This window comes from Fusarium solani (assembly GCF_023522795.1).
Source record: "Fusarium solani strain SB1 chromosome Unknown bctg00000000, whole genome shotgun sequence".
NCBI classification, from domain to species: domain Eukaryota; kingdom Fungi; phylum Ascomycota; class Sordariomycetes; order Hypocreales; family Nectriaceae; genus Fusarium; species Fusarium solani.
In genome coordinates, this window is record NW_027072157.1 from 1,980,490 (window position 1) to 2,006,155 (window position 25,666).

Sequence of the window (25,666 nt, forward strand, 5' to 3'; positions counted from 1 at the left end):
ACTTTTTATGCGCTCCATCCGCTCGCGACCAAGAAAAAATCACCACCAACGCCATGCCGCCAAATTCGAGAGACCAATGTCATGGGTCTCGTCGCGGTATCAAAGCTCCGGGATCGTAGCATGCCCTATAAGAAAGAAATCGCCCGATCACCTCGTTGGCATCCAACTCTGAATGCAGCCCCTAACTACTGCTAGACATAGATTGGAAACTCGGCTCGTCGTAGGTTCGTGGCACCAAACGTCCTGAACGGTGCCCTCACCTAGACGACGAGGGCACATCAGTCGTGCCCGTCACTCATGACCCAGTGAACACCATGTCTGTCGTGTACCAGAACTGCACCAGGAAGACACTCAGAATCGTCTCTTCTGACCGGCGCCGTTGCCGTTGCCATTGCCCTGCCAAGCACTGTTCTTGAACCCAGAGAGCTACTCCGAGGCAATCTTCGGTGCAGGTACGGGAGTCACCTTTCTGCCGTTGGGGGTGGCAGCAGCCTTCTTGCTCTCCTTGCGCTTCTTAGCTCGCTTCTCCTCCTTGACCTGGCTGGGTGAGGTGGCCCGGGTGGGAGAAGAGTGAGGAATCGAGGGGATAGGTACGGCAGACTGGCGAGGGGCAGGGACAGGAGTTTCCTTTCTGGCGCTAGCAGGAAGGACAGCTTCAGCCTTGGCCTTCTTAGACTTCTTGCTGGTGCCAATTGCGGGAGAAGCAGTGGCCTTGGGGGTTGGGGTGCCCGTCACTTGGCTCGAGGGGAAGACTGGAGGAAGCACGGGAGTCTGCTTCTTACCGGCCGCAGAGGCGGGCTCAGAGCCCAGGTCGGGGCTGCCGGTGCGTGCCGTCTTTTGCTTCTTGGACTTGTTAATGGCCGACTTGGACTCCTCCTTGAGCTGCTCCGTAACAGCAAGAGCGTCATCCTCAGAGGCCGTGTGCTTCCGCTTGCCCTTGCGGTTGACTTCAGGGGTCGCCGCCTCGGCGGTCAGGGAGCTGGCGGGCTCAGCAACACTCTCGCCTCGCTTCTTCTGCTTCTTGGCCTTGGCAGAGGTCGAAACATCTGGGGTATCCTGTGCAGCCGTCTCCTTGGACTTGCGCTTCTTGTCCTTCTTGGGTGTCTTGGTGGACAGAGTGGGAGCCTCGGTCATCTCGACATCCTCCTCTCCAGCCTCATCATCTCCAATGGTGCCCATAGGTTCGTTGACGCCAATAGGCTGGTATCGAGCCTTCAGACCCGAGGGCTGTGCGCGAGGGGTGCGCTTGGCAGCAGGCCCAACAGTGCTGTTGGCGCCGAGCTGTGTAATCTTCTTGACCTGCATGACTTGGTCGACCTGCTTGGAAGCTGCTCCATACATGTTAGGAATCGAATCGCATCGAGAGTCAGTGAACAGTGAGCTTACAGGAACGGTATTGAGCGCCATCGGACGAGGGAATCAAGATCTGAATGTTGCCCTTGGGAGCAATACTTTCGAACGAAACACCATACTCCTCGCCGTCGTGGGAGAAGACACTGTTACCCGACTGCGATTGGTTCATGGGGATCTCGAGGTTCTGAACGACCGAAATGGGAACGTTGGAAGGGACGGTGAAGTACCAGAACTGCTTGCCCTCAAGGTTGGCCTGGGTGCAGATCTCGGCAACGTCCTGGCCGCTCGCACCGTCGTCGCCTTTTCGGAGGACAAAGTCGGGAGCGATGAAGTTGGGAACGGCGGCCCGACTCTGGACCTGGCGGTCTTCGATATGCATCGACTCGTCAACCATCTCGTCGTCCGAATCCTCGGCTTCGCTAGAGGAGGTGCTGTCCGACTCGGGAGCGGCGGCCTTCTTAGCAGGCTTGGCAGCTTGCTCGTCGTCGTCGTCTTCGCTCTCACTATCGCTGGCATCGCTAGAACTTGTAGAGGTGGCGGAAGCGGCGGCCTTGCCGTTGACGGTAGGCTTGGCCTTGGTGTCGGGTTCGGCCTCGCTCTCAGACTCGCTGGACTCCTCGCTGCTAGACTCGGCGGCTGCCTTGGCGGTCGCATCAGGCTTTGCCTCCTCGGCCTCGCTTTCACTCTCGCTTTCCGACTCGGAGGAGCTGGATGTGGTGTCTGAGGCCTTGGCGGCGCCGTTTGTCTTTGCGTTTGCCTTGTCCTCAGCTTCGTCCGACTCGGATTCACTGCTGGAATCGCTGGAAGACTCGGGCTCGGGCTTCACAGGAGCGGCCTTCTTTGTAGCGGTTGCGCTCTTCTTCGACGCATTTCGCTCGTCGTCGCTATCGGCGATCTCGTCATCCTTGCTGCGACGACGGGAAGGGGTAGAAGCAGGCTTCTTGGTGGCAGAGGGAGCGGTCAGCTTGCGCAAGAAATCGGCTTGGGTATCTTCGCCATCGCTGCTGTCGCTGTCGCTGTCGCTAGAACCCTCCTCTTCGTCGTCGTCATTGTTTGAAAAGATGTTGTTGGGCTCGAAGGACTTGGCCTCCTTCTTGATGGCCGCGGCGCGGGTGGCAGGACGTCGATTGTACTGTGCCTCTGCAGAGAGGCCCTTCTTTGTGTTCTCGATATGCTTGCTAAGCGAGTGTATCTTGAAGGGTTCCTTGGGCGCCATCTTTGGCGAGGTTTTGGGGGAGGATGCTCGCGAAAGAGGGTTCAATTGGTGAGAAGAGAGAGGTTGGTCGAGGTGAAGATGATGCCGGCGACGAAATTTTGGGAGAGAGATGCGCTAGTGGGGCATCCACTTGGAGACGCGACCAGGTCGTGTAAAATTTTGGTGCTTATCGATAAGACTTTTTTGGTCTCTGATTCACTGTCAACCACCTCCAGCCACAGGCTTTCGAGTATCCCAGCGAATACAAGATGATTACAAAACTTGTCGTATAATCATGTCGGGATGTATACCTGTGTTTTAGAACCGTCTCTGTTTCAGTGATTATATTAGGCGAGAGTTCTCTTTATACTGCGCACCGACAATATCCATCATGTCATCTCACAAGAAGCGGAGAATTGATGGTGTTGAGACACCCAAGCGTAGGTCAACCTTGCCGTTGAGTAATCACTCGTTATTTAAACATGAGCTGACACTATTCAGCTATGAGCGCTATAAGTGCTCTCGCCGCTCGTCGTCGTGAAGCTGCCTCAACTCCTCCAGCTACACAGAAAACCCCAGAGGCCAACGACGACGATAAGCCAATCGTCACCACCACCAACTATTTCAGCCCCCTTCAGAGAAGCGACAGCCAAAATGGATCTTCGTCAACTCCTAAAAAGAGTGTTTCGAAACCCTCGCGCCAACAACGAGTCACTGACTCGCCTGCTACTCATCCCAAAGCCACTGCGCTGGCAAGGTACACTATCTACCTTTGTTCATCACCAACATCGCTCATCGATTCTCCAGCAATACTCCGGGCACTGCGACCCCTGAATCTACCGGATCTCCTCAACGAGTGATTCAGTACTCGTCTTTTCGTCTGTCGAAACAGAACCACCGGACCAAGTCTGGGGGCGTGATAGACCTGCGGCTCCCCAACAGCGAGGTGTGTGCTTTATTCGCGTGTCGAGAGACCGAAGCTAATACCAGCAGCGGTTTATGGTAATTGGGAGCTTCGGGGTCCGCGTTGTTCAAGGTGAAGTGACCTTGGCTGGTGCCACCCTGCGTCCTTCAGAGACAATCGAATGGGTTCATGCCCCTCATTGCCATGCGATCCCGGTGCTGAGAACTGTGGAGAATACGAGATTGGAGCTTCATCCAGATCCAAATGCGCGAGGCCTACGCCAACTTGGTCGCATCTCTCCTCTGTTCAGGAGAATGTGGAACGAACCCCCTGAGACAGATCAGGGAAGAAGAGTTCAAGAGAAGCTACTTTCCAGATTGTGAGTTATTACTCAGTCTTTAAAAATGCTCTAACTGACAGATATATCCAAGATATGTACCTCGGAAGATGCACCTAAGAAGTGTATACTCCAGGATCTGGTCTCCCCTCCCGCATGGAACAAGAAGCTAGCTTCTTTGCTATCAACAAGTCGCAAAAAGCCATCTCTGTCAACGTTGGTATGCGGCCCAAAGTCGTCAGGGAAATCCACATTTTCTCGACTCTTTGTGAATCGACTGGTAACCGACCGGCCCCCAAGTCATGCTCCGAAGAGGGTTGTGGTTCTCGACCTGGACCCAGGGCAACCGGAATATGCACCAGCAGGGACCCTGTCACTTGTTGTAGTTACGAGGCCGAACTTGGGTACACCTTTCACACATCCTGGTGCCAATACTCCCGCTTTTAATATTCGGCGCTGTCATTCTATGGCCTCTGTCACCCCTGCTTCCGACCCAGACCTCTACTTGGCATGTGCCATGGACTTATTCGATACCTACCGCAAGGACTTTGCCGACTTGCCGCTTATCATCAATACTCCTGGATGGATTCTGGGAACGGGATTAGATCTTTTATCAGACCTGATCGAAAGAACGAACCCAGAGGAAGTGTTATACATGTCAGAGGAAGGCCCTTCGGAGACAGTTGACGCCTTACGGGCTGCCACCAAGACAGCATTCACAGAACTTCCCTCGCAGCAGTCTGAGTTCACTTCTAGAACGGCCGCACATTTGCGAGCGATGCAGACCATGTCGTATTTCCATCTCCAAGAAGTGGCTACAAGCTCACCTGAAGGATCAAAACCAACCACATCAACAAAATGGAACCCGTTGCCTCTCTCTTGCAAGCCTCCCTTGCTTGTTAAGTATTCAACACCAACGCGCGGAATCCTAGGCTTTTTATCCTACGATTACCAATGTCCCCCGGAATTGTTGGCAGACACAGTGAATGGCTTGGTATTGGCGGCGGTGGAAATTGAAGATGCCAAGGCTTTCTCTGGATTCACGTCAGAAAGCTCATCAGAAGAGGTCAGCTCCAGTAACATGGAAGTTGACGTCGGTGGTCCTGTGCCGCTCATCTCCACGACCCCCGAAGGCCTCCCGTTTATACCCAACTACAACGATGCAGCGTTGGATCCCCAACACTCCCGGACCATTGGACTAGTTCTCCTACGGGGTATTGATACCAAGTCAAATACCCTTCAGCTGATCACTCCTATTGCTCTAGAGGAGTTCAAGCGTGCCAGGTCACAAGGAAGGCATATAATCCTGCTTCACGGTAAATTCGATGCTCCAAGCTGGGCATACACCGAAGACCTCTACGAGAAAGCGGGTGCGGATGAGGGAAGCAATGACGTGCTTGAAGTCACAGATGAAGATACAGAAGACGACAACTCAGATGCTGAGCCGGAGGAGACAGCGAAAGTCAGCGACCTGACAGAAGTTCCCTGGGTGGAGATTCTGAAAGGGAGCGACAAACGGCCTGTTGGGTCTCGAGTATGGAGGGTAAGAAGGGACCTCGGTCGCAACACCGCAGGAGACTAGTCCTAGTCCTATTAGCAACACGCCTGCTGAGAGATCGGCGGTGTTGATGGTCGCTATCAGACCGTTGAGGGTGGGCTCGCCAACATTAGAGGCAGAAGCGTGGTGGGGATTGTTCGGAAAATTATACCATGTGGCTAACTCGGCAGGGGGAATAGTAACATTGATTTGGCTTGGAATCATTGGCCAGAGGGTGAAATATCTGCTTGAACAACATGGTTGGACCCATAGGGTCTTGGACATGTGGGATATCCCCCGCTGACAACTTGGCGATAGCCGCACCGTTGGGATCGGCAACATGAGATTGCGGTGCTGAAGAGATGGGAAAAGGATATTTGCATGTTGAATAGTTGTACTAATGGTACTGGTACTGGTGATCGCTGGGAACCCCTTCACCGACTATGCTCATCTAATGCAGGATGTTGATCAGTACAACACTATCTCCAAACTTCTGACGAGAGAGAGCTGACAGGACAAGTTCTTTGCGACCTAGCTAAGAGGACAAAGGGTTTCACAAAGCGGGCATCTGCTTAAGTAGGCTTATGCACGAATGGGCTGGTTCTGACAGGACAAGAGCCTGGAGATGCAGCCCGTGGAGCGGGTGACAAGGGCCGGCATGAGATGTATATGAGCCGTCACTTTGCTATTACAGCACGCGGGGCTAACTTTAGCGCTGAGAGATCAGCCATCTTAATAGCGTGATGGATGTCGCAGATGGATGTTCCACTCGAGACTGTTCTTTGCTCTTTGCCCATCGCAAGTCCAAAGCTGAGAACCCTTGGCTGTCGATTTGGCTTGCGTTGTGGATGCCACGAGAGGCCGGCGCTGTGGCGGTTACACTGTGGACGCGGGAACTAGCTAAAATCAGGCCATTTGATGGATTCTAGACTCGCAAAAGGTGCCATTGTCTACTAAGACATAAATAATAAGGCCATTCATGATTCCGCCATTGCTCGAGATGAGCGATTTCCCATCTCTCACTCTTGGATCGTCTTGGTCTACCCTTGACTGACCTAGTTAGCCATCCATTGGTTAGGTTACATTGGATCTAATGCCAGCCCAGGGCCACTCTGCTGACCATCGATCGCCTTGCCATAGACCTCTGGCCTCGCAAAGGGAGACACAGGAGGAACCGGCTGCATGCTCGCCCCGCTTCCCAAAAATTATGGCCTGACCCGATATTTGTCGGGGTTCTGGGGTTCTTTCGGGCCATTCTGTCATGATCCTGAGCGCTGAGGGCTGCGAGAGATCGAGATGTGGTGCGTTTGCTGCGAGCCTTGTGGTTCTTAACTACAGGAAGCCCGCGCTTTCCTCTGACCACCTGAAGAGAGGTGGTTTCCCTTTTCTACCACAACCTCCTGCCTACCTACCTTCCTCCCCACAAAGCCTCGTCCCTTGGGAAGGAAGGAGCCTCATTCTATCTCCAACTCGAGTCAAGTCGACTCGGGCAACGATCTTCAACTCTCACCTCTTCTATTTGTTCTCTCTCTTCGTCGCCCCCAACACATGCTTCGATTCTCCACCAAACGCCCCGTATGTCCCAAGCTGCGTGTCGCCAATCGAAAACGTTCATCTGCATGCGCCCTCTTACTTGGGGGATGGCAGCTTGAATTATCCAAATGTACCATATACTTCCTTGCGTACAGTACCTTGACCTGGACGTCCAATGTTTGCGCGGCCAGAGAGCCTCGTTCAAGTCCGGCTGACTGGTACTATGCCTCTGGCTGACGACAGAGTAAGACCGCCATGTACAGTCGGAGACCACGGCGCCTAGGAACTGCAGCAGTCCAGCCTGGCTGCATTGTCAAGGAGATGGGGTGCAAAACTCTCCAGGGCCCCTGCCTCCGATAGGGCAACCATTCATAACTTCGAAGCGAGTGATCCACGGACTCTGGGGGGCCGGCTGGAGCCGCCGAACCAGCCGAACTGGCTACGGTGCTGCACCAAACCCTTCATGTTGCGACATAATCTACAGGCGCAGCAACCGCTACACAGCGACAGCGGCAAGTCTGTACTTGCACAGAGGTCCTGACCTCGAGTCTACGCAATGTTGTGCGAGCCTGCGGCACAGCGGCATCCCGTTACCCAATGGCAATCCTTCTCGACAAGGTCTCGAGTCCTGATGAACTGGAACCCCGTGCCGGAAAAAAGCATTGTGCAAGCGTTTGCCTCGAGGTTACGGATAGAGAGTATGGATCACCACCTGGAAACAACCCTGACTCCTCCGTCTTCAGAGGTATCCAGCCACGTGCGATAGCGTGCCTCCCAACCGAGGCCACCGCAACGGCGCGTCGTTACTTGGCATTAGCTTGAACCTCGAGACCAGACATCACCCATGTTCGAGCATGGAACTGTTCCACCATGATGACGTCCGAGAGCATGGCTGGGCGCGTTGTTGGGACATCTCCTATAGGACCGGACGACAGAGACGTGCATGACGGTTGGTGGATAGCATTCCCCGCCTGGTCCAAAGCTGCAGCAAAACGGGTAGTGATGAGAAGGACCCTAGAAAGGAGAAGCTGGAACGATGGCCTGGCCGATCTTTGAGCCCATGCGAGCCCGAGCGATCATCGACTGTGCGAAAGACGCCGTGTATCCTTCCAAGGGCAATGCATCTCCGGCGGCCGTGAGGACGGTTGAAAGGGAGAAGATGGGCTGCGGCTGAAGTGCTTGATTGGCATGCCCAGGACCGGTCGACGCTGGCCACGGTAGCGGGGGATCATTCAGGGCTGGGGGTTGAAGACGCCGGAACGAGAGAAACGAGAGACATTGGTGGATCTGTGCAACGAAACGACATGATGAATTGGAGCTGGATGGATGTGTGGATGTGTGAGGCGCGGCTTTTTCACCCTTTCAGTCCTTGTTCAGTCAGGGCCATTCCCCGGAATCGACAGAGGGGACAGGCTTCAGGTTTGTGTGTCTGATGGCCAAGCAACGGAATTAACTGACTGGGTTTGCCACAACCCCGGCCAACATTTGGAGGCGGTAATGTTTGCTTCGTTTGTCAAGCTGAACAATTTTATGTTGTTACGATGAACAATTCTGACCAACGAGCTGCCTTGGGTTTTCCGAGGCTTGGCTCGATAGCGCTGGACAAGCGGGACTCACTCGACGGGAAGAGCCGTCAACGCTGGTGACGAGTTGGTGGAGGAGGAGACGGCGATGGATGCACTGGGCTGAAGTTCTCACAATGGAGTGAGCACGATGCATCCATCGTGCAGTTTCACTTGCTTGGTTGCCTCCCTCGCTTATCTCCTTGGATCTCGCTCGTCCCAAGCCCCAGGCTCAATCAACAAGGGCCAACTCGACTCGCCTCGGCAAGAAATTGGCAACCCCCAAAACGATGCATCTCTTTCCCGTGTGCCACCCACCTGATGGATCTGCAGGCGGACTGATGCATCTTAGCAACGGTCGATTAGTACTTCTCCACTTTGACCCCATCACCAGCTTATTTGCCTTGACTGCCCAGTTCCCTGGTGGCCATATCGCTTTTTGTGTGCCAGGCCAGATGTTCTCCTTGCGCTGATTCCTCCTACGACGCTTTCTCCGCATCTTATCAGCCCACCCTCATCGTCACTTGGCTACTCTAAACTCAACCTCGCTCTGTTCACGTCCAAATCGACACAAACCATCAACTTGTAGCCAGCCAGCCAGCCTCGCGCATGCGTCATGGGAGACGAAACCCAAAAGGAGAGCAGTTACCGGTCGGCCTGCACGGAGTGTGCTCGCCGTAAGCAAAAAGTAAACCCACACACATTCCTCCTCCACCTTTCGTTCCCAAGTTCTAACCGCCTACCCAGTGCAACCGCGAATGGCCTTGCAACCATTGTCAGAAGCGCAAGGTTGCCGACAAATGTCGCTTCAAGGATGCCAATCAGCCTGCTGGAGAAAAGGCCGCCTCGGAGAACCTGAGGAAACGTCGACTGAATAATGAAGGCAGCACCGAGTCAGAGGATTTTGACATTGAGGATCTGGATGGCGATGGTATCGATGCTTTGGGGTATATGCCCGGCCATGTGCTCTTTGGCCTCACGTCTCAGGCTGAGGTTCGCACCCCTCCCCTTGCTATGGAGCATGGGCTTTGCCAACTGACGCGTTTTGCCTCCTCAAGATCATCAAGGCATCAGCCCGAGAGTTCTTCAAGGACCCAAAGATCTTTCCGCAGCTGGAGCGGGCTCTGCAGGTTATCCCCCCGAGGCCGTACACCGGTAAGCACCCCATTGCAACCTCCAGTCGAACTCCCACCCCTGACGCGGCCACAGACATCCTTGTTCAGAACTTCCTCAACAATGCCAATTTCCACTACTATCTCATATATCCGCCTTCCTTTTTTGGAGCAATACCAGCTGTGGTGGGCTGCCCGCGGTGATAACCGCCCCCTGAGCGTCCAGTGGACCTCCCTCCTCCTCACGGTTTGCGCATGCTCTGCGCAGTACACCGATATCGACTTGCAGAGGAAACTCGAAGTTGACCTGGGTGATACCATCCAGAGGCTGACGGAGCAGTATCATGAAGCTGCCCGTGAACTGGGGAGCGCTGTCCCCATTGGCTATAGCCACCTGAGCAGCGTCCAGCAGCTCCTCCAGTCATGTTGCTGGTACAAGTCGGAAGCTCGTTTTATCGAGTGCTGGCATGTCCTGAACTCGGCTATCCGAGAAGCCCAGGAGCTCTGTATGTCTTGAGGTTCCCACACGCCTTGCCGGTTACCAGCTGACGGGTTTTCTCAGCCATCCACCAAGAATCAAAGGCCGATCCAGTACCGGAATTCGAGCTGGAGATGCGACGGAGACTCTGGTGCGTCATGGACACATTTGATTGGTAAGTTGGAGTTGTGACAACTCCTTCTGCTCTCCCTCGTTGAACATGGACTCATCTCTCCAAGGCAAATCTCAGGTCTTCTCGGCAGGCCCAAGCTCATCGACCGAGCTGACTGCGACGTCGGTCTTCCAGACCTCGGTCTGGAGGGGACGCCGCTATCACCCCTGACATATATGAAGCTGCAGTCGAACCTGATTCGGCAACTGTTTGGTCGATTTGGCCTCACCAAGAATGTCGTTTCTCCAGCAGATGTCCAGGAATACCAGCGCATGATTGAGGCATGGATTGAAGATTTTCCTGCTCCTTTCCAGGCTCACAACCCGGACACGTCCCTGGATGCATCGTGCCCGTGGATTGTCTTACATCGACACTACCTCCGGACCATGGCGTTTTCTATGCTGCTCGACCCAATTCGAGTCTTCCTCGCCCGGCCGTTCACCATTCGCTCATCTGAAGCTGAGCTTCAGATCCGTAGCGGTGGTATCAACTACTGCCTAGAGCTTATGGTGTCCCTACGTGGGTTTTTTGATCACGTGTACCCCCGCGACGCCAAGTTCCACTTCGTCCTGTTCTGTATCTTTGATACGGCGACTGTTCTCTGCTCGGCAGTCCTCCACGATCAGTATCATACTATTCCACGTCGGGACGATGTCTTCAAGGCCATCGACGAGGCGCATGACATGCTGCAGCGTCTGCGCACCGTGACCAAGTCGGCCAAGACGTCGTTTGGTATACTGAACCGTATCGTTCAGCGCCTGCCTCGAACAGTCGTTACACCAAAGATGGTGACGGGGAGCCCTTCGAGTAAAAAGGCACGTATCGGCGAGGCTGCGGCGTCGCCCCAGACGGTTTCTCACGAGTGCGTTTCCGCCTCTTTCGCACCCCAACCCACAACGACCATGGCCACATCCATGACACCGGCAACGGCTCTTTCGTCTGTTGGTGTTCCTGCCCTATCCGGATTGCCTAGTGGCACCAGCAGTGATGCCGCCGCTGATGCCAATGTTGCACCCGCCCCCTTTATCGAATGGCAGCCGCAAGTGCCCGTGCAAGACCCAGCCAACTTTCCCAACAGTCAACTGCCTCCCTCGGATGCGGTTTTTGCCAACATCTCGGACGAGGAGCTTGGAGAGCTGGCCAGCCTCTGGAACTACCAATCCCTTGATTTTAGTTTCATTAACCCTTAAGTCTTCTTTGAAGGCGTGTGAGGACTTGGGAGATCATGGGTGCATGGTCGAAAAGCTCCACAGGACACAGCGACTTGTGTTTTTTCTACTCTTCATGTTTTTCCCTGCGAAAAACAGGCGCCGGGTGTTGACGACTCTCAGCCACTCAGACACAGCATTGCCTGTTCCTTGATCATGATGGCATCGTCGGTGAAGGCGACTGGTTACACGCGTACGACCTTCCCTGCTCTGGGAAGTACTAGACGTGTCGGCCTTGGAAGGCATAATACCGGGTTCATGGTTAAAGCAAGCATACCTAAGGCTGAATGGTGGAGGGGAGTCAACCAACTGGCACCAGTTGGATATTGGTACTGAATGATTATGAGCAACGCACAATGAACGGCAACGAGTCATGAGTCTATTAGGGCGGAGTCTATTAGGACAGCGGGCGTTGGCATTGGGGAGAAAAGGTCGTGTATGCTATTATGGAGGAAGTCCTTTGAGGAATCGAAAATGTGATATTTGTCCCATTGGGATCTGGCGTTGGGCATCCATGGATAGAGGTAGATTGCCACCTGTTGATCTGTGGAGAGTGACATTTACCGACTTGGGGCGGTCTCTACATCCCCGGTCGACCGGCCGACCACGTATCATCCATCGTTGGATGCCTGCAGCATGAGACACGTCGAGCTGCAGAAATGGACAATCCCTCCCATTACATCCATCTTTTTATTCTATCTAATCATGTGCAGCATCTATACCTAGTCATATAACATAATATACGCATTCCAACATGAACATTAATACTTAAACCAAAAGCCCTGACCAACCCGGGCGTTTCATAAACCAGAAATTATCCGACAAAAGGGGGAATTTGTGAGAAATGACATGGGGTTGTAGCCTGCCGGTCAGACATCCATGAGTTCAGCCCTGGCGCCTGAGGCTGGATCAAGCCATGCAGCCGCATTGGATAAGAATCCATGGATGACAGGTTTGTGCATGATGCGGCGGAGACATGTGCGCAATCGAGCACCATTCGCTGAGGGTTGAAGAGGTGCCAAGGTACTCCGTACAGGCAGCAGGGCGAGAGTATGATGGCGAGGCCGTCGACAATCGACCGTGGCAAGGTCGTATAGAACTCGAGAGCCAACCATTAGCTGGCAAGGGTCATCCTCAAGGATCGACCCGTCAGTTTGGCGCGAGGCTTGACTCTGATGGATCCGGCCGAGGATGCATCGGGTGGCGGGAGGCTGCTGTGATTGGCCATGTGCGACAACCGGCAGAGAGTGATAAATACCCAGCGCCCCCTCCCCTTTAGTTGAGTTTGTCCCTCATCATTCATCTCATCCCTTGTCCATTTCGATTCGATATGACATCGCATCGAGACGACTTCATTATGAGGTTGGCGCCGTGAGGATTTACGCTCAGGCCCTCGCTGCTTGACTTTCTCGCCCTGCCATCATCATGAGAGTTCTCCAATCTCGCTTGGCGACCGTTCATACCCTCCCACACTCTTGAAGCTCATGTAGCAGGCTTTGCTACAACGAATCGACGTCAATGACGATTCGCGTCGAGTATAAAGAGCCACTGGTCTCTTGCCCAGCTTTGACCAAGGCAAACTCATGAATCCTTAAGTCTGGCCCCTGGTCCATGAGGGCCATTGAGCCACTTCAGCCCGCCCGTCCCGTCCATTCCATCCCGCCCACCCCTTTCTACCATCTCTATCCATGACGGCGCAAGGAAATGGTGTTGAAAACAAAACATGCCAATGAAATCAAACCCAAGGAACCCTCCCGGTCTTAACAAAAAGAAAAACAAAGGAACTCTAGGATATCGAGGACACATGCTTGATGCAGACGTTATCATGCCATGAAGAATGCTAGGCCATCATCTTCGTCCATCATGCCGCGTCATGTCTTGGCTCTCGTCTTCCGCTCAACGGAACCTCGGCCTAGAAGCTGAGACGAGAGCCTTTGGATGCCCGAAGGCAAAGATTCAAACATGCTATACCAAATCCAGACCGCAAGAAAAAGACAAGGGAGCGCACGAAAGAAATAAACGCAAGAAAAACCGACCTACCGTGTTTGAGAAGCGAAGAGGGTACCGGCCCAATTCAGTCGAAGTTGAAGTCAAAGTCGACACACACCAATTACCTCTATTACCACAAAGGCATTTGGCCATGAGGACGGCAGTTGCGAGGGCGGGACAGGCCTGATTTCTCGCTGTTGTTAGCGGGGACGATATGTGCCGACACAAGAGAATGAGCTGACGAACCAGGCTACTGAACCCGCGAATCGACCTGGGTACCATCGCCCTGACCAGCTGACGGTTGGTATGCTGCCATATATATCTCGAGATCTTCAAGGTCTGCCTCAGCTTGACCATCACTACCGATACCGGCGCCGGGATCTTCGCGGCGGGCGTGAATACGAGCAAAGACGTTGTCGTGAGAGTACGCAGCCGCCCGGGCCTTCGACACGTCTCGCGATTCTGCTAGACGAGCATTTCCTTCCATTCTACAAGTGCCATGCTTGTTAGCCATCTGTATGATTCTGATCACGACTCAACGACCCATCGAACGAACGATCGCCGATTGACCGAGACGACTTACCTTGCGGCCGAGCCCTGTTGGGCGTTGACAGATGACATATTGCTTGTACGATGATTGTCCAAGGACTTCAATATGGAGTGTCGACCACGAGAATGTAGTGAAGGAGGTGGTAGGTAGCGTCGTAGCCAACCTGTCGGCGGCGGTGGGAGAGTCGGTGGTTGAGGGATAGGAAGAGAAGGAGGAGATCCTGGACGGCGTGGTGACGGCGGCAGCGGGCGAGGAGCGGTAGATGGGAGTGGACGATGTGGGTAGGTCGGAGAGGAGGGAGGTGGGGGGAGAAGCTGAAGCACAAGAGGGGGATTAAGAAGAGGAAGAGGGCAAGGACCTCCTTGGTACGATGGCGAAGGCGGAACCAGACGCAATGACGACGCAGCCTCTGAGAATGAACGAAGCGAACGATCGATACGAACGACCGAGACGAACGAGAATAACAAGCTGGCTCTGAAGATGGAAGCAGACTGTATTGCCAGCCCGAGGAGGGGAAGGAGTATAGTATATGGGAAGGCAAGTTCTTGATCTTGTTGAGGGCCATACACGAGTGTCGCTGGCGATGGAGGCGCGCGACGGTGTCACAGCTGAGCTGACTGGAGGCGACGCAATGCTTCGCTTGGGACTGGGTCCTGACTCGGATTGAAGCAGAGGGATGAAGAAGTAGTGGAAGGTAAAGAAGAGGTAAAGAAGAAGGATGAGGCGAACAATGAAAGTATGCCGTTATAGCAAAGACGCGGATGAAAGAAGGAAGCGGGCTCCAGTCTAAATATTCACGCGTGAGAGGCGGTGATCATGAAGGGGAGATAAAAAGGATGGGCAAAGTGAGCTCGAAATTATCTGGCCGGTCATGGTCCGTCATGACATGCCCCGGACTCGACCGGGCTACCTGCTTTGGATGCATTGGACACTTACTGGAGCCCCCCAAGGAGCCCTCCCCTCACACCCCCTTCCTCATAAGGCAAACAGGGTGGATCCATCCAATAAGCAGTCAATTGGACCAGACGGGCATGATTGGAGAGGCACCAATCGATGCCGGGCGCCGGCCAGCGGGGGAGTGTAGATGGTTCAATTCCCACTGTGCAATGGACCCCTGTGAGATGGTCGCGCGGTGGAAACGGGACGACCAGTCGTCCATGCTGTAACCGCTCTCAAGAGGGCACGGGCGTCGCTTTTGGTGCAAGGCGAGGCAGGGCCCCAAGGGGAGTGGATCTCTGCGCCTGCCTCTCTGTTCATGCTGCAGGTTAAAGCACTTCAAGATTTTGTTCGGTTGCGTACCTGATGATGTGGATTAGGAACATGGTGCCTCCAGGTGTGGAGATCTCAGGTTCCCGCCATGGGTTGGGAGTATTGTCGGCGCCAGGGCCCCATGAATGGATGGAAGAGTGGAAAAGTGGAAGAGTGCAAGGATGGAAGAATGGAAGAATGGAAGGAAGGAAGGATGGATGGATGGATACGGGCCCGGGGGCTATTGCAGACAGGACCTTGCGCATTCATTCAACTCCTAGTTGGTAGCTAGGTAGGTACCTAGCAAAGATGCGTATATTGATGATGTATGAACAACAGGTGCTTTCAGTTGCTTTCAGGTGTGATCGACCCCGTTTCTCCTGGGTCCCTCGTCCTCCTGGCACAGAGGGACTTCCGTTCCACATCCGCACCGACCAATTTCCATTCGGGGCTGCTCTTTCCTCTCGACAGTCCTGTCCGCCCACAAGTCCAGACGGTCCCTCCCCTTGCCGCCGCTTGCCCCAATCCCTCGGGGCTGGCTCCTACCTACTTGCTACCCATTGAGTGTCATCCATCAGCGGGCGGGCATGGGCGCATCTCAAAAAAGCTCAGCCTCGGACTCGGTGGGCAACGCAGGCTCTTCACCCACTGCCACAGCCATGGACTCTTTTCGCCTAGCCCATTTCCAACGCCCGCTCCCGCTCCCAACGCTGTCGCACGCCCCTAGAGACATCACCATTCATTCCCTCTCCACCACCTCTGCTACGTACTGGCATCCGTCATGGCATTGAACGCCAGCCACCACATCTTTTGTGTTCCTGGGCATGGGAACCTCCCAGGCTGGTAAAAGTTGTGGTAGCAAGTCTTCCTCGTCACTTGTCAGAAGGAACACCAAGGCTAATGCAATTGCGTTCCTCTCTACCGGCGCCAAATCGACTGTGCGATACCTAAACTTACTTGCATCCAGGGTGCTCTGGATTCCTCGCGTATCAACGTCAGTAGAGGGTGGCACGGCTCGGCACAGCTTCTTCATTACTCCTACTCCCAGGTCTTGGCTGTCCAGAACAGAGAAAAAAAAACGAGGGTCGATGCTCCCCCCTCCGTGGGTCGTCTGGCTGCCTTACAGATGTCGTCCGCCCAAGGTTTGCAACGCTTTTGACACTGCACAGCCACAGAACGTACCGCTCCACCCCAACTCTCGCTTCCAAGGTTTCTACCGGTCAACTGCTTCTTTTCACGCCAAATCCAAACCCTCAAGGACCTCGTCGTAACGCTGGAGATGCAGCAGTGGGCAATCGGTGCACTGGCTTCAGGTCATCAAGAGGGGCTCCGCAACGAGTTCCGATTCAACAGCACGCACGAGCCATGCATTCAAGCATCACGTACCGCTCACAGCTGTGGCTTGTGGCCTTCGTCTCTACCCACGAAGCACGCCCCCTACACTCGAGATACGTATTCAAGTAGGCGTGTGATAAGGGGGAGGGGCGTGTTAGATGTGGTAGCCCCAACTCAGGCCAGGCTTCGAGCCTTTTGGTCCAAAAGACCTTGCGCAACATGCTTGGTGGATGCCAAAGTACCTCGTCCGGTCAGCTCTTCTCCCCTCAGTGCTGTCGCGCGCTGGCTTCAGCTTCAGCAGGATGTGAGTTGGGGGTCACCTTTCAGTGTGGATCTGCTGGCCCAGCTACGGCACCCAGTCCCGTGGTTTGAGGTGACTGCTATCGCTGCAGCGCATGTCTGGTCAACTCTGCACGTCCTTCCGCCGCTGGGACCGCTGGGCGCCAGAAGGCGCCCCGAACGGTATCGACGGGTTTGCGACACGGAGGGGCGGCTCACGATTCAGCCAGAAGCGGCTCTTTTGGCATGACAGCTTTCATCTGCAGTCACATGGGTGTAACTTCAACAGCGATCCTGGCTTTGGCCCAATTCCATGCATGTCAGTTTATTTGGCCATGAGGGACGGTGCTTGGTCTCATTGACTACTGTACAACATGAGACAACGACTGGATGGCTTGTGGCTCACCTCTAGAGCTCCACCGATCCATGGATACTTACTCCAACCGTCATGACAGTATGAGGAGGAAAGATGAGACGATTGATGCAACAACAGATCCTATGAGAGAAAAAAAGCACCTATCCACGAAACGAAACGAAACGCCAAGCTGCTTCTGCATCCGTGGAAGCCCCGCCACAACTCGGCCGTTACGGCATCACCGACCGGAGCTTTGAGCTTTGAGCTTCAGCTTCAGCCGGGCCTGGCGTTAGTCGGCTGCGCCACGGAAGCAGTTTGAGCTGTTGAACAGATCTGAGAGGCGATCTTGTCCAAATTGGCATCGCGCAAAGGAAAACAATTACCTGGCGAAGAAGGGCATTGTAAGCGTGTATTGACGGGTTCTAGAGAGTCGTGAATGGTTAGGAGAAGGGCATCCAGGCCCTGTCTTGGTTGTACCCAACGGCGCAAATATGCGGTGCAACTGTGCAGCTCTCAACCAAGATGATGACAGACTCGGTATCAAAGACGGCGGCGAGGGTACAGTGTGGGCGAACAAGAGCATCTTTATGACAACCAAGCTTATCGCGGTGAGGGGACTGATGGGACATCTGACCAGCCCTTTCACCGGGCCACATTCTAGGATCGTGGCTCATCTCGCCCATGATATCTTGAAGCTGGCACACCTTTCCCCATCAGACTGCCTTTGACCAGTTCGTTCAACTGCGGTCTTTCTCCCTCGGTCCTCATCTTTGCCTAATCAGCCATGCAATGGTTCGGACTCTGCGTCGGGACGAGGCATGGTCGTCTCGCTGACCACAATTCTGGAGTTTCTGGGACGGACGTTGTAAATACGGCACACAATATCAATTGTTCGGCCCTGGCTAAGAGATCGTTGTCAGACTGGATGAGATGGCTTGGTGGGCAAGCTCCGCCAGGACACATGCAGGGCGACTTGGGTGGCCCAGTCAAGCCGGTAAATCTTCCTGACTCTCACACTGTGTCCCTTTCTCTGCAAAGAAAAAAAAGACGTCCTCAAATGGCCTGTGCCTCTGGTCTTCTGGAAAGGCGGCCTGGCGAACTACGCATGTCACCTGGCCAAATGGACAAGCCCCCCAGAACGAGCTTGGGCCCAGCCAAGGGCGTCATACCGATCCACACTCGTGTGGAGGGACTGTGGTGAAGCTCTTGACCAGCTACAAAGCGTGCCCAGGGACTGAGGAACCATGTCATGGGCTGGACAGCAGACTGCATGAAGGTTTCATGGAACGATAACCGTACTGTGTGCGCCCACTGTACTGTTTCAACGCTAAGCGTTCCCTGAGCTTGGATGTGGATGGACTGACGGCTTCTTTCATGGAAAATCTGCACGAGCTGCCGCGGATGGCTTCCGAGCCCCATTGCTGGCTGTTTTCTACGCTTCTTGCTTGGCGACCCGGCCGCCTGGGGCATGCCACTTGGGAGGCGTCTGCTACACTAACTAAGTATTCTACAAACCATGGCCAAAGCGTGTCCGGATCGCGCAAGATGGAGGAGAAGGCTGAGGTGGTAGACTTTTCGCTGTTACCGAGGCCGACCAAGAGCACCTAACCCTCATCCACGACGAGACTGCCAAGGCAGGATAGGTAGATACCAAGCGGGCGAAAGCCCACACCCCTGTGAGGCCGCTGGATAAGGGGTTGTTGGAAGAGAGATCTCTCAACAATTGCCCTCGCTTGCCTGCCATGAGCGGATCCTGGGGGCTGTTGCTTAGCATTGCTTAGCGCTGCTCTGACGTGCGGCGCCGGTCGACGTGGGGTACCCTCGGCAGAGGGATCGACCCTAGGAGCAGACAGCTGGAGGTTCTCTGGCCTGGCTGTGAACTAAGTCGACCTGCTCCAGGGGTAAGCTTAAAGGCCAGTGCCTACCGGCCTACCCAGTAGAACATTTACTGGCCGAGCCCGGGATGGGTAACATTCGGGGGGTCTCCTACCGACGCCTGGCCGGCGGGTGCGATGAGGTCAGTGTGCTCATTAATATTTTTTCTCGACACACGCCGACTTGAAGCACGCTGAATGCCCGCAAATGCGTCAGCCGAAACATCCATTCTTCGAGAAGCAACAGGGGTGAGTGCTAGGCCAGGCCCAGGCCTCGGGAAGTGATTGGCGCGTCGAGGGATCGAAGACAAGGCCAAGGCTGTCCTTCCCGCTGGGACAAACAGCCCGCGATCTCGGCAAGCGAGTCAGTGTTCCTGCGGAGGCCAAGATGGCGCTACTTTCGCCTCCATCATGGCTGGTTATTTTATACCTTGTATCCGTCTGCCTTTTTTCTTGTCTTTGCTTTTTTTCGCTGGCGTTGGGCCACCAGCGGCACCCTCCCAGACAGGTGCGCGCGCACACACACACACACACCATCCACTATTCAAGGGAGAGTAAGCCGGTCCACCATGGCCAACCAGCAACCCCTTCGCGGTCGATCTGAGGCAGCCTTGCCATCTCTTGATGGACACGTCAGTCATCATCGTGTTGCCAATTTCCCAGACCCCGCCTCGGTGATGGCGTGCCCCTCATGTGTTTGGTGATGGTGGCATGGAAAAGGCCAACATTCCAAAGCCAGCAGCTAAGATTGTCCTCATTACCGATGCCAAGTGAGATCTCTCTGAGGCTACGAGCAGAACAAGATGGTGGACAATATGGCAGACCCGGGAATGACTGGGGCGATGGCACTTGCCCTCGTCCGTGAACAGGCATTCTCCAACAGCTCAGGCTCACGTCAAACTGGTCGTTTGTTTAGCAGGCCATCAAAAACTCTGGTTCGAAAGATGCCTCCACAACCACACGACGTGTCAAGAGAGAGGCAAAACACCAAGGCGGTGTGTGGCAGGAGCTTATTCCAAAGGAGAACGAGGCGCCCTAGCTCGGCGTCATCCTTGGTAGTGGGTCAGATGGGCGACGCAGGTTCCCGTCCCTCAAGGCAGGGGTGGGCATGCTTAGATGTGGCCATGGGACTCTTCAGTTGGTCTGTGGTCAACTTCTAGCCTAGGACTAGAACTGCTGGACGGGCGTTCGCGCTGTTCAGCTTGCCACTAACCAGGCACATTGATTGCCTACCCTTGTCAACAGCACTCTTCGTAAGGATGATATAGGTGCTGGCTTCACGTACGTATGATGAGCATCTGATGTCTCTTGGCACTTGCTCGACTCTAGCACGGATCCATTTTGGGACGGTTCCCGATTTCCCCAACAAGTGTGCAGCTAACATCGGGCACTGCTGTTCCCAGCGAGCCCTGCCCTTGCTAGTGTGCTCTGCATTTTTGGTGCTTCTGCTACACGGCTTCGTCTAGGCCGAGGGGATGATGGAAGCATCCCTTCTTGGTTTACACGATGATGGAACCTGAAGACTTGTAAAACAGCTCGCTTGAACCGCCTGACGCCTCTATGACTCTTTATGTCCCTTGAGAAGAGAGGTGATGGCGCGGAGTTGTTCAGTCGAGAGACGGCTGCTCATTACGGATGCAAGTTCACTGTTTGACGCCGTTAGGGATTGAACATGGCACCGAAGGGTCTCACAAGGCAATGTTGGGTTTGTCAAGGTGGAACTGGAAATGAGAGTTGCACGCTGGGGGGCGCTCCATCACTCTCCAAATCTTGGGTCTCCTTCTGCACAGAGCCGCAGGGTGGACCGCCCAGCTGCAAGAAGGCGCCGGGACGGGTCGGGGGTGGGGCGGAATGCCGGATGCTGGGTCCCGTCCGGTTGATGGTTCCGCGGCTTCGCGGCTTCCTACCGTCGCCGCCGACAACCTGGAGCTCCCGGAGGCCGATGATTTCACAAGGAGGATGGAATCGGCCAGGCGGCGTGTGAGTAGGCTATTTATCCCACCCCCCCTGTTGGTCCTTTTTCCACTTTGCTATCTAAAACGGCTGCCGATCTCGGTCGATTTTTTTTTCTTGTTGTGGTGACTCGTCGGTAGCTCGTCTCGAGTGGACGGACACACACCTCCTGTCCGTCATCTCAAACATCCGACAGACAGCTTACCAAGCTCCAGCCTCCATCCCTCGTCTTTAACCTACCGCCCGTCGAGCTCGACGCTTTAGAAAAAGTCCAATCATGCAGCATCTTGCGGTTTGGTGGTGTTCTCCTGCCCATGACCCCGCAGGGAGAGGAGGAAGACAAAAAAAAAGTAGCACCTACCTTTTTGTGCATGGACGCGTAGGCCTGGTAGGACTTTTGAGTCATCGTTGCTGATGAGGACGCCACCACGTCGACGGCCGTTTGAACGGCCGCGAGCACGGAATCGCCGCAACGAGTACCCATCTCAGGATCTTGGATCTGATCACGAGAACAAGGTCGGCTGTAGGATCTAATATTGGAAATCTTAAGATATAGGTATCCAGGGATTCAGACAGCATCGTGCGGGGCGACTAGGTATCCATCTCCCTTCTCGGGCTGGCCGGGCATGTTGCGATTCCATTGGGATTCGGTGCGAGAACGGGGTGTATTTCTTGGGCGTCGGGTGTGATTTCGGGCGGGGAATCGGTTCGAGAATCGATTTCGAGGGTAAACAGCGTCTTTGAAGCAGGAGCGTGAACGGACAGGATGGGACGTCGAAGACGGAGAATACGAGAGCAGGCAGAGCTTCTGTAGGGCAGAGGCCCGTTCTATATAGCTGCTACGTGCCTGGCCCGGATCCGCAACGGAACCTGAACTACGTCGGTAGATATGCAAGCTACGAATGTGTTCCGTCGCATTTGCGATGGGCGCCTCAATTGAACCGGCCATCTGTGAGAACACTGTGGCTGTGATTGCTGGGCCAGGCTCTGTTGCTGACAGTGAGTGTCTGGCCACGCGATAGTAAAAAAACATAAGACACTAGACCAGCCCTCTCTAATTATTTAGGCAAAAAGACTAAAATTAAGGCCTAAGAATTTTAAGAAAATTATCATAAATAATTTAATGGTATCAGAAAGTGATTGTGCTCTTATTTCTCTTATTCATCCCTTGGTTTGCCTATGGTTAGGCTGCCAAGTTGGCTCTTTTTGCCATCCTCGCTAATCGCGGGCGTATTGGAGTCTCAAGTTTTTTTTACGACCGCGTGTTGGCATTCGGAACAGTCTTACCGATCGCGCATAGATAAGATCCCACCGCGGATAGATAAGACTTACACCAGGTCGTCGACCAGATTCATCAACCCAGATGACGACACTAATGAGTATCACGGGCTCCTCGGGCGCCGTAGATATATCGCGGGCTGGTTTATAGACTGTGAGGTTTGAGTATATATTGTCCGTCTTGTTCTCACATTATGAATCTCAACCACCACGCAGCATCAACTCTTGAGCACCTGTCTACACATCCCCTTTTATACATTTACATACACACCTTTCCACCAACCTCCTTCACACCTTTAAAATGTCAACCATGCAGAAGATCTTCGACGGCTTCCAGGAGCGCCAGACAAGACTTGAACAGTCCGAAAACCCTCTCTCTCACGGCGCAGCCCTCATTGAGGGCCAGGTCTCCCCATTGTACGAGGCCCGAATCCCCATCCTCGACCAGGGCTTCCTCCATAGCGACCTCACCTACGACGTACCCGGCGTGTGGGATGGGAAGCTGTTTCGTTTCGAGGACCACTTGGACCGCCTTGAGGCGAGCTGTAAGAAGCTGCGCCTGAAGCCTCCCATGTCGCGGGATGAGATCAAGCAAGCAACTCTTGACTTGATTGCAAAGAGTGGCATTCGCGATGCCTATGTCCAACTCATCGTCACACGTGGGTTCCGCTTTGTTCGTGAGCCCGTATCTAGCGACACGCCCGACAACAACTTCATCTACATCTTGGTGATGCCGTACATCTGGATCATGCCCCCTCAGGTGCAGCAGATTGGCGGCGAAGCCATCGTCGCTCGCACCGTTCGACGTATTCCACCTGGTGCCATTGACCCTACGGTCAAGAACCTGCAGTGGGGAGACTTGATCAGGGGCCTCCTTGAGGCCCAAGATAGGGGGTCGCAGTATCCCTTCCTAACCGACGGGGACGCCAACATTACAGAGGGAGCTGGGTATAACATTGTCTTCGTCAAGGACGGCGCCCTCTTTACGGCTAGAAAGGGCGTCCTGGAGGGTATTACCCGACGAACTGTCTTTGATGTCGCTGAAGCGAACAATATTCCCATCCATATCGACGACGTGCCGACAAGCTTGGCGTTTGAAGCGGATGAGATATTCATGTGCACCACTGCGGGCGGTGTCATGCCTATCACGAAGCTTGAGGGGAACCCTGTGGGCAACGGGGAGATTGGTCCCATCACCAAGTCGATCTGGGACGGGTATTGGGCTCTGCATTACGACCCTAAACACACCATCGAGATCAAGTATGAATGATTTCCTAGGTGACTGCAGATATGAAGGCTTAAGGAGCTGTCGAAGAGGACTCTGGTGGATTTATGCGCTTGCTTTTTCTTCAGGGCCAACTGTGATAGCTTGGTTCTTTTTAGTTGCTTCCCGTGGCCTGTTCTGGAATCTGCGTCCTAGGTTCGGTAATTTCGTGTTATATGATCATGAGTTTGATAAAAAATGCTGGTGTTCTGAAGTTCGTCTCCTCTCACCGTGAAAGTAGCCAAAACATGGACCTGGTATCCTCAATTCAACGCCAGCGCAACCGGCTTCCGACCGAAAGCAAGATCCCTTACACTTATAGAGTCCCGAATGTGATGTCATGTTTTGAGATGGCTAGGTACAGCCCATACGGCCCATACATCAGTGGATCTGGGTCATCCCAGAGGCGCTGCAGTAAATTCGATGCCCTGATACTGTGCTTCATTCGATATCTTGAGTTGCGCAGGGTCTGGGACAGTGATTGTTGCCGATCTTGTTGGGTGGTGCAAGAGCCAGCGATGAGGAATGGCCACATTAAAGTCGCCGTCCACTGAGACTGGTGCAACTTTTGGCCCGAGCCAAAGACGATATCGACGTGGCTCTGAAACTGGGCGACGGTTTCAGCGTTTGGAATGGATGAACCTTGCATCGCTGCTAGCAGATAGATTTCTAGACTGTGCCGTATAGCTTCGGAAACATGTGTCATGGAGTCTTTGTCATGGAAGCTATCAGTTGTAGCTTGTGAGACGTTCCAATCTCGAAGGCGGCTCTGGATCGTATCATGCAGCTCTATGCAACCAGATGAAGGGTCATCAACACCGGCCTCTTGTTCAGTCAATCTCTGACCAAAAAGGAGAGATGCCTGCGGTATCAACTCAAAAAGACCGTGGAGACCAGCAAACATGATGCCAAACGTCTGGTAATGACTGAGGCTGTCGAGTGAAGTGATGAAATGATCCAGAGGAAACGTGCGCTCAGTCAAGAGACCATATGGAGTTAGACAATTGGTGACGACGAGGTACGAGTACAGTTCGAGGCCAAGCCCGAAATGCGTCGTGAGGTCGTGTGCTAAGGGAGTCGACTCCTGGTACTTTAAGATTTTGAGGATTATTTCTCGACTGGCGCGGAGATGACGAAACAGGGCTTCTCCATTAACCCCTGAGATTGCCTATATGACGAACTTGGTATTGACATGGGAGGGCCAACAGCTGGGAGGGGCTAGTACTAACCTCAAAGTGACACAATATGACCAGAATCAAGAGTAACCGAACAAGTTTCCTAATGTCCGAGGCTTGTAGTTCTGAAAACTCAACGCGCAAAAGCCTAATAAGACTACTGTAGTGACACAACGTCGCTTTCTGAGCGGCTCCATCGGCATCGTCCTCAAAGTTCATATGTGCTCCACTAACGACTAGGACGCTATGCATGAGTAGGTCGTCCACAGAGGCGGCGGGAATAATCTCGGTGATGAATGCGTTTTCGTTGGCCGGCATCGGGAGCATGGTTGCGGTTGTGGTGAGGTAGTGTTGAAGCAGGAGAGGGGATTCGGGGGTGAGTGTGCAAGATCGGGTGAGATGCGTGAAAGATCCAAAGGATATCGTCCATAAGCTTTCTTTCAACGGCTTCTCAGCTTCTGCAGCTCGTGAGACAATCTCACCAGAAGGAGAAGTCAAAAAGTCTTGACTGTGAAGAGCAAGATCACTCTGGCCGGGATCTTGCTGGCGTGGGCTTGGTGGTGATGATGTTCGATGGGTTTGTTCCACTGGCCAATTGCATTCAAGATAGTTCCGCCTGCAACCTATGCACCGTGGTCTCTCCTCGTTGCATTTCTTCCTCCGGGACCGACATGTAAGGCATCCGTTCCGCGAACGTTTGAACTGTCCCCGCCGACCAATGTACGGCCTAGACCGAGCGACACCCGGGACACCCGCGGGCCCCGAGCCCGTACCTGAAAGTGACATTTCTGTGGGTTGTTCGCGTTGCTGTCGTAAGATTGGCTGTGCAACTGGCGGCGAGAATGTGTAAAGGCCGAGTCTTGGTAGAGAGACGTCGCGAAATTCAGGTGGGACAGCGCGTTCTGTCTTATCTATCCGCTATCGAAGCGCGCAAGGATGTGGTTGAATTGAAAGCTAGCCAGGGTTGGTGTCCGC

At 54.0% G+C, this 25,666-nt stretch overlaps 6 protein-coding genes across 6 annotated transcripts; 3 read left to right on the plus strand and 3 right to left on the minus strand.

Moving 5' to 3' along the window:
* Positions 1 to 426: 426 nt before the first annotated feature.
* Positions 427 to 2,569, minus strand: MRS44_000615 (uncharacterized protein; the record flags this gene model as incomplete). Its single annotated transcript, XM_046280662.1, has 2 exons — positions 427 to 1,328; positions 1,387 to 2,569. The coding sequence occupies 2 exons, from the start codon at positions 2,567 to 2,569 to the stop codon at positions 427 to 429; spliced, it is 2,085 nt and encodes a 694-aa protein (XP_046138518.1).
* A 370-nt stretch (positions 2,570 to 2,939) lies between these two features.
* Positions 2,940 to 5,371, plus strand: MRS44_000616 (uncharacterized protein; the record flags this gene model as incomplete). The annotated part of the gene is made up of 5 exons (XM_065624125.1): positions 2,940 to 2,988; positions 3,050 to 3,305; positions 3,356 to 3,494; positions 3,711 to 3,831; positions 3,873 to 5,371. 5 exons carry the CDS (start codon positions 2,940 to 2,942, stop codon positions 5,369 to 5,371), a joined length of 2,064 nt encoding a protein of 687 aa, XP_065479841.1.
* A 3,666-nt stretch (positions 5,372 to 9,037) lies between these two features.
* MRS44_000617 (uncharacterized protein) lies at positions 9,038 to 11,373 on the plus strand (the record flags this gene model as incomplete). Its single annotated transcript, XM_065624126.1, has 6 exons — positions 9,038 to 9,109; positions 9,169 to 9,414; positions 9,480 to 9,719; positions 9,802 to 10,039; positions 10,096 to 10,186; positions 10,251 to 11,373. 6 exons carry the CDS (start codon positions 9,038 to 9,040, stop codon positions 11,371 to 11,373), a joined length of 2,010 nt encoding a protein of 669 aa, XP_065479842.1.
* Positions 11,374 to 13,630: 2,257 nt separating this feature from the next.
* On the minus strand, positions 13,631 to 14,001 carry MRS44_000618 (uncharacterized protein; the record flags this gene model as incomplete). The annotated part of the gene is made up of 2 exons (XM_046280663.1): positions 13,631 to 13,868; positions 13,964 to 14,001. The coding sequence occupies 2 exons, from the start codon at positions 13,999 to 14,001 to the stop codon at positions 13,631 to 13,633; spliced, it is 276 nt and encodes a 91-aa protein (XP_046138521.1).
* Positions 14,002 to 22,562: 8,561 nt separating this feature from the next.
* Positions 22,563 to 23,522, plus strand: MRS44_000619 (uncharacterized protein; the record flags this gene model as incomplete). The annotated part of the gene is made up of 1 exon (XM_046267444.2): positions 22,563 to 23,522. The coding sequence occupies one exon, from the start codon at positions 22,563 to 22,565 to the stop codon at positions 23,520 to 23,522; it is 960 nt and encodes a 319-aa protein (XP_046138523.2).
* A 310-nt stretch (positions 23,523 to 23,832) lies between these two features.
* On the minus strand, positions 23,833 to 25,018 carry MRS44_000620 (uncharacterized protein; the record flags this gene model as incomplete). The annotated part of the gene is made up of 2 exons (XM_046267445.2): positions 23,833 to 24,684; positions 24,746 to 25,018. 2 exons carry the CDS (start codon positions 25,016 to 25,018, stop codon positions 23,833 to 23,835), a joined length of 1,125 nt encoding a protein of 374 aa, XP_046138524.2.
* Between the last annotated feature and the right edge of the window lie 648 nt (positions 25,019 to 25,666).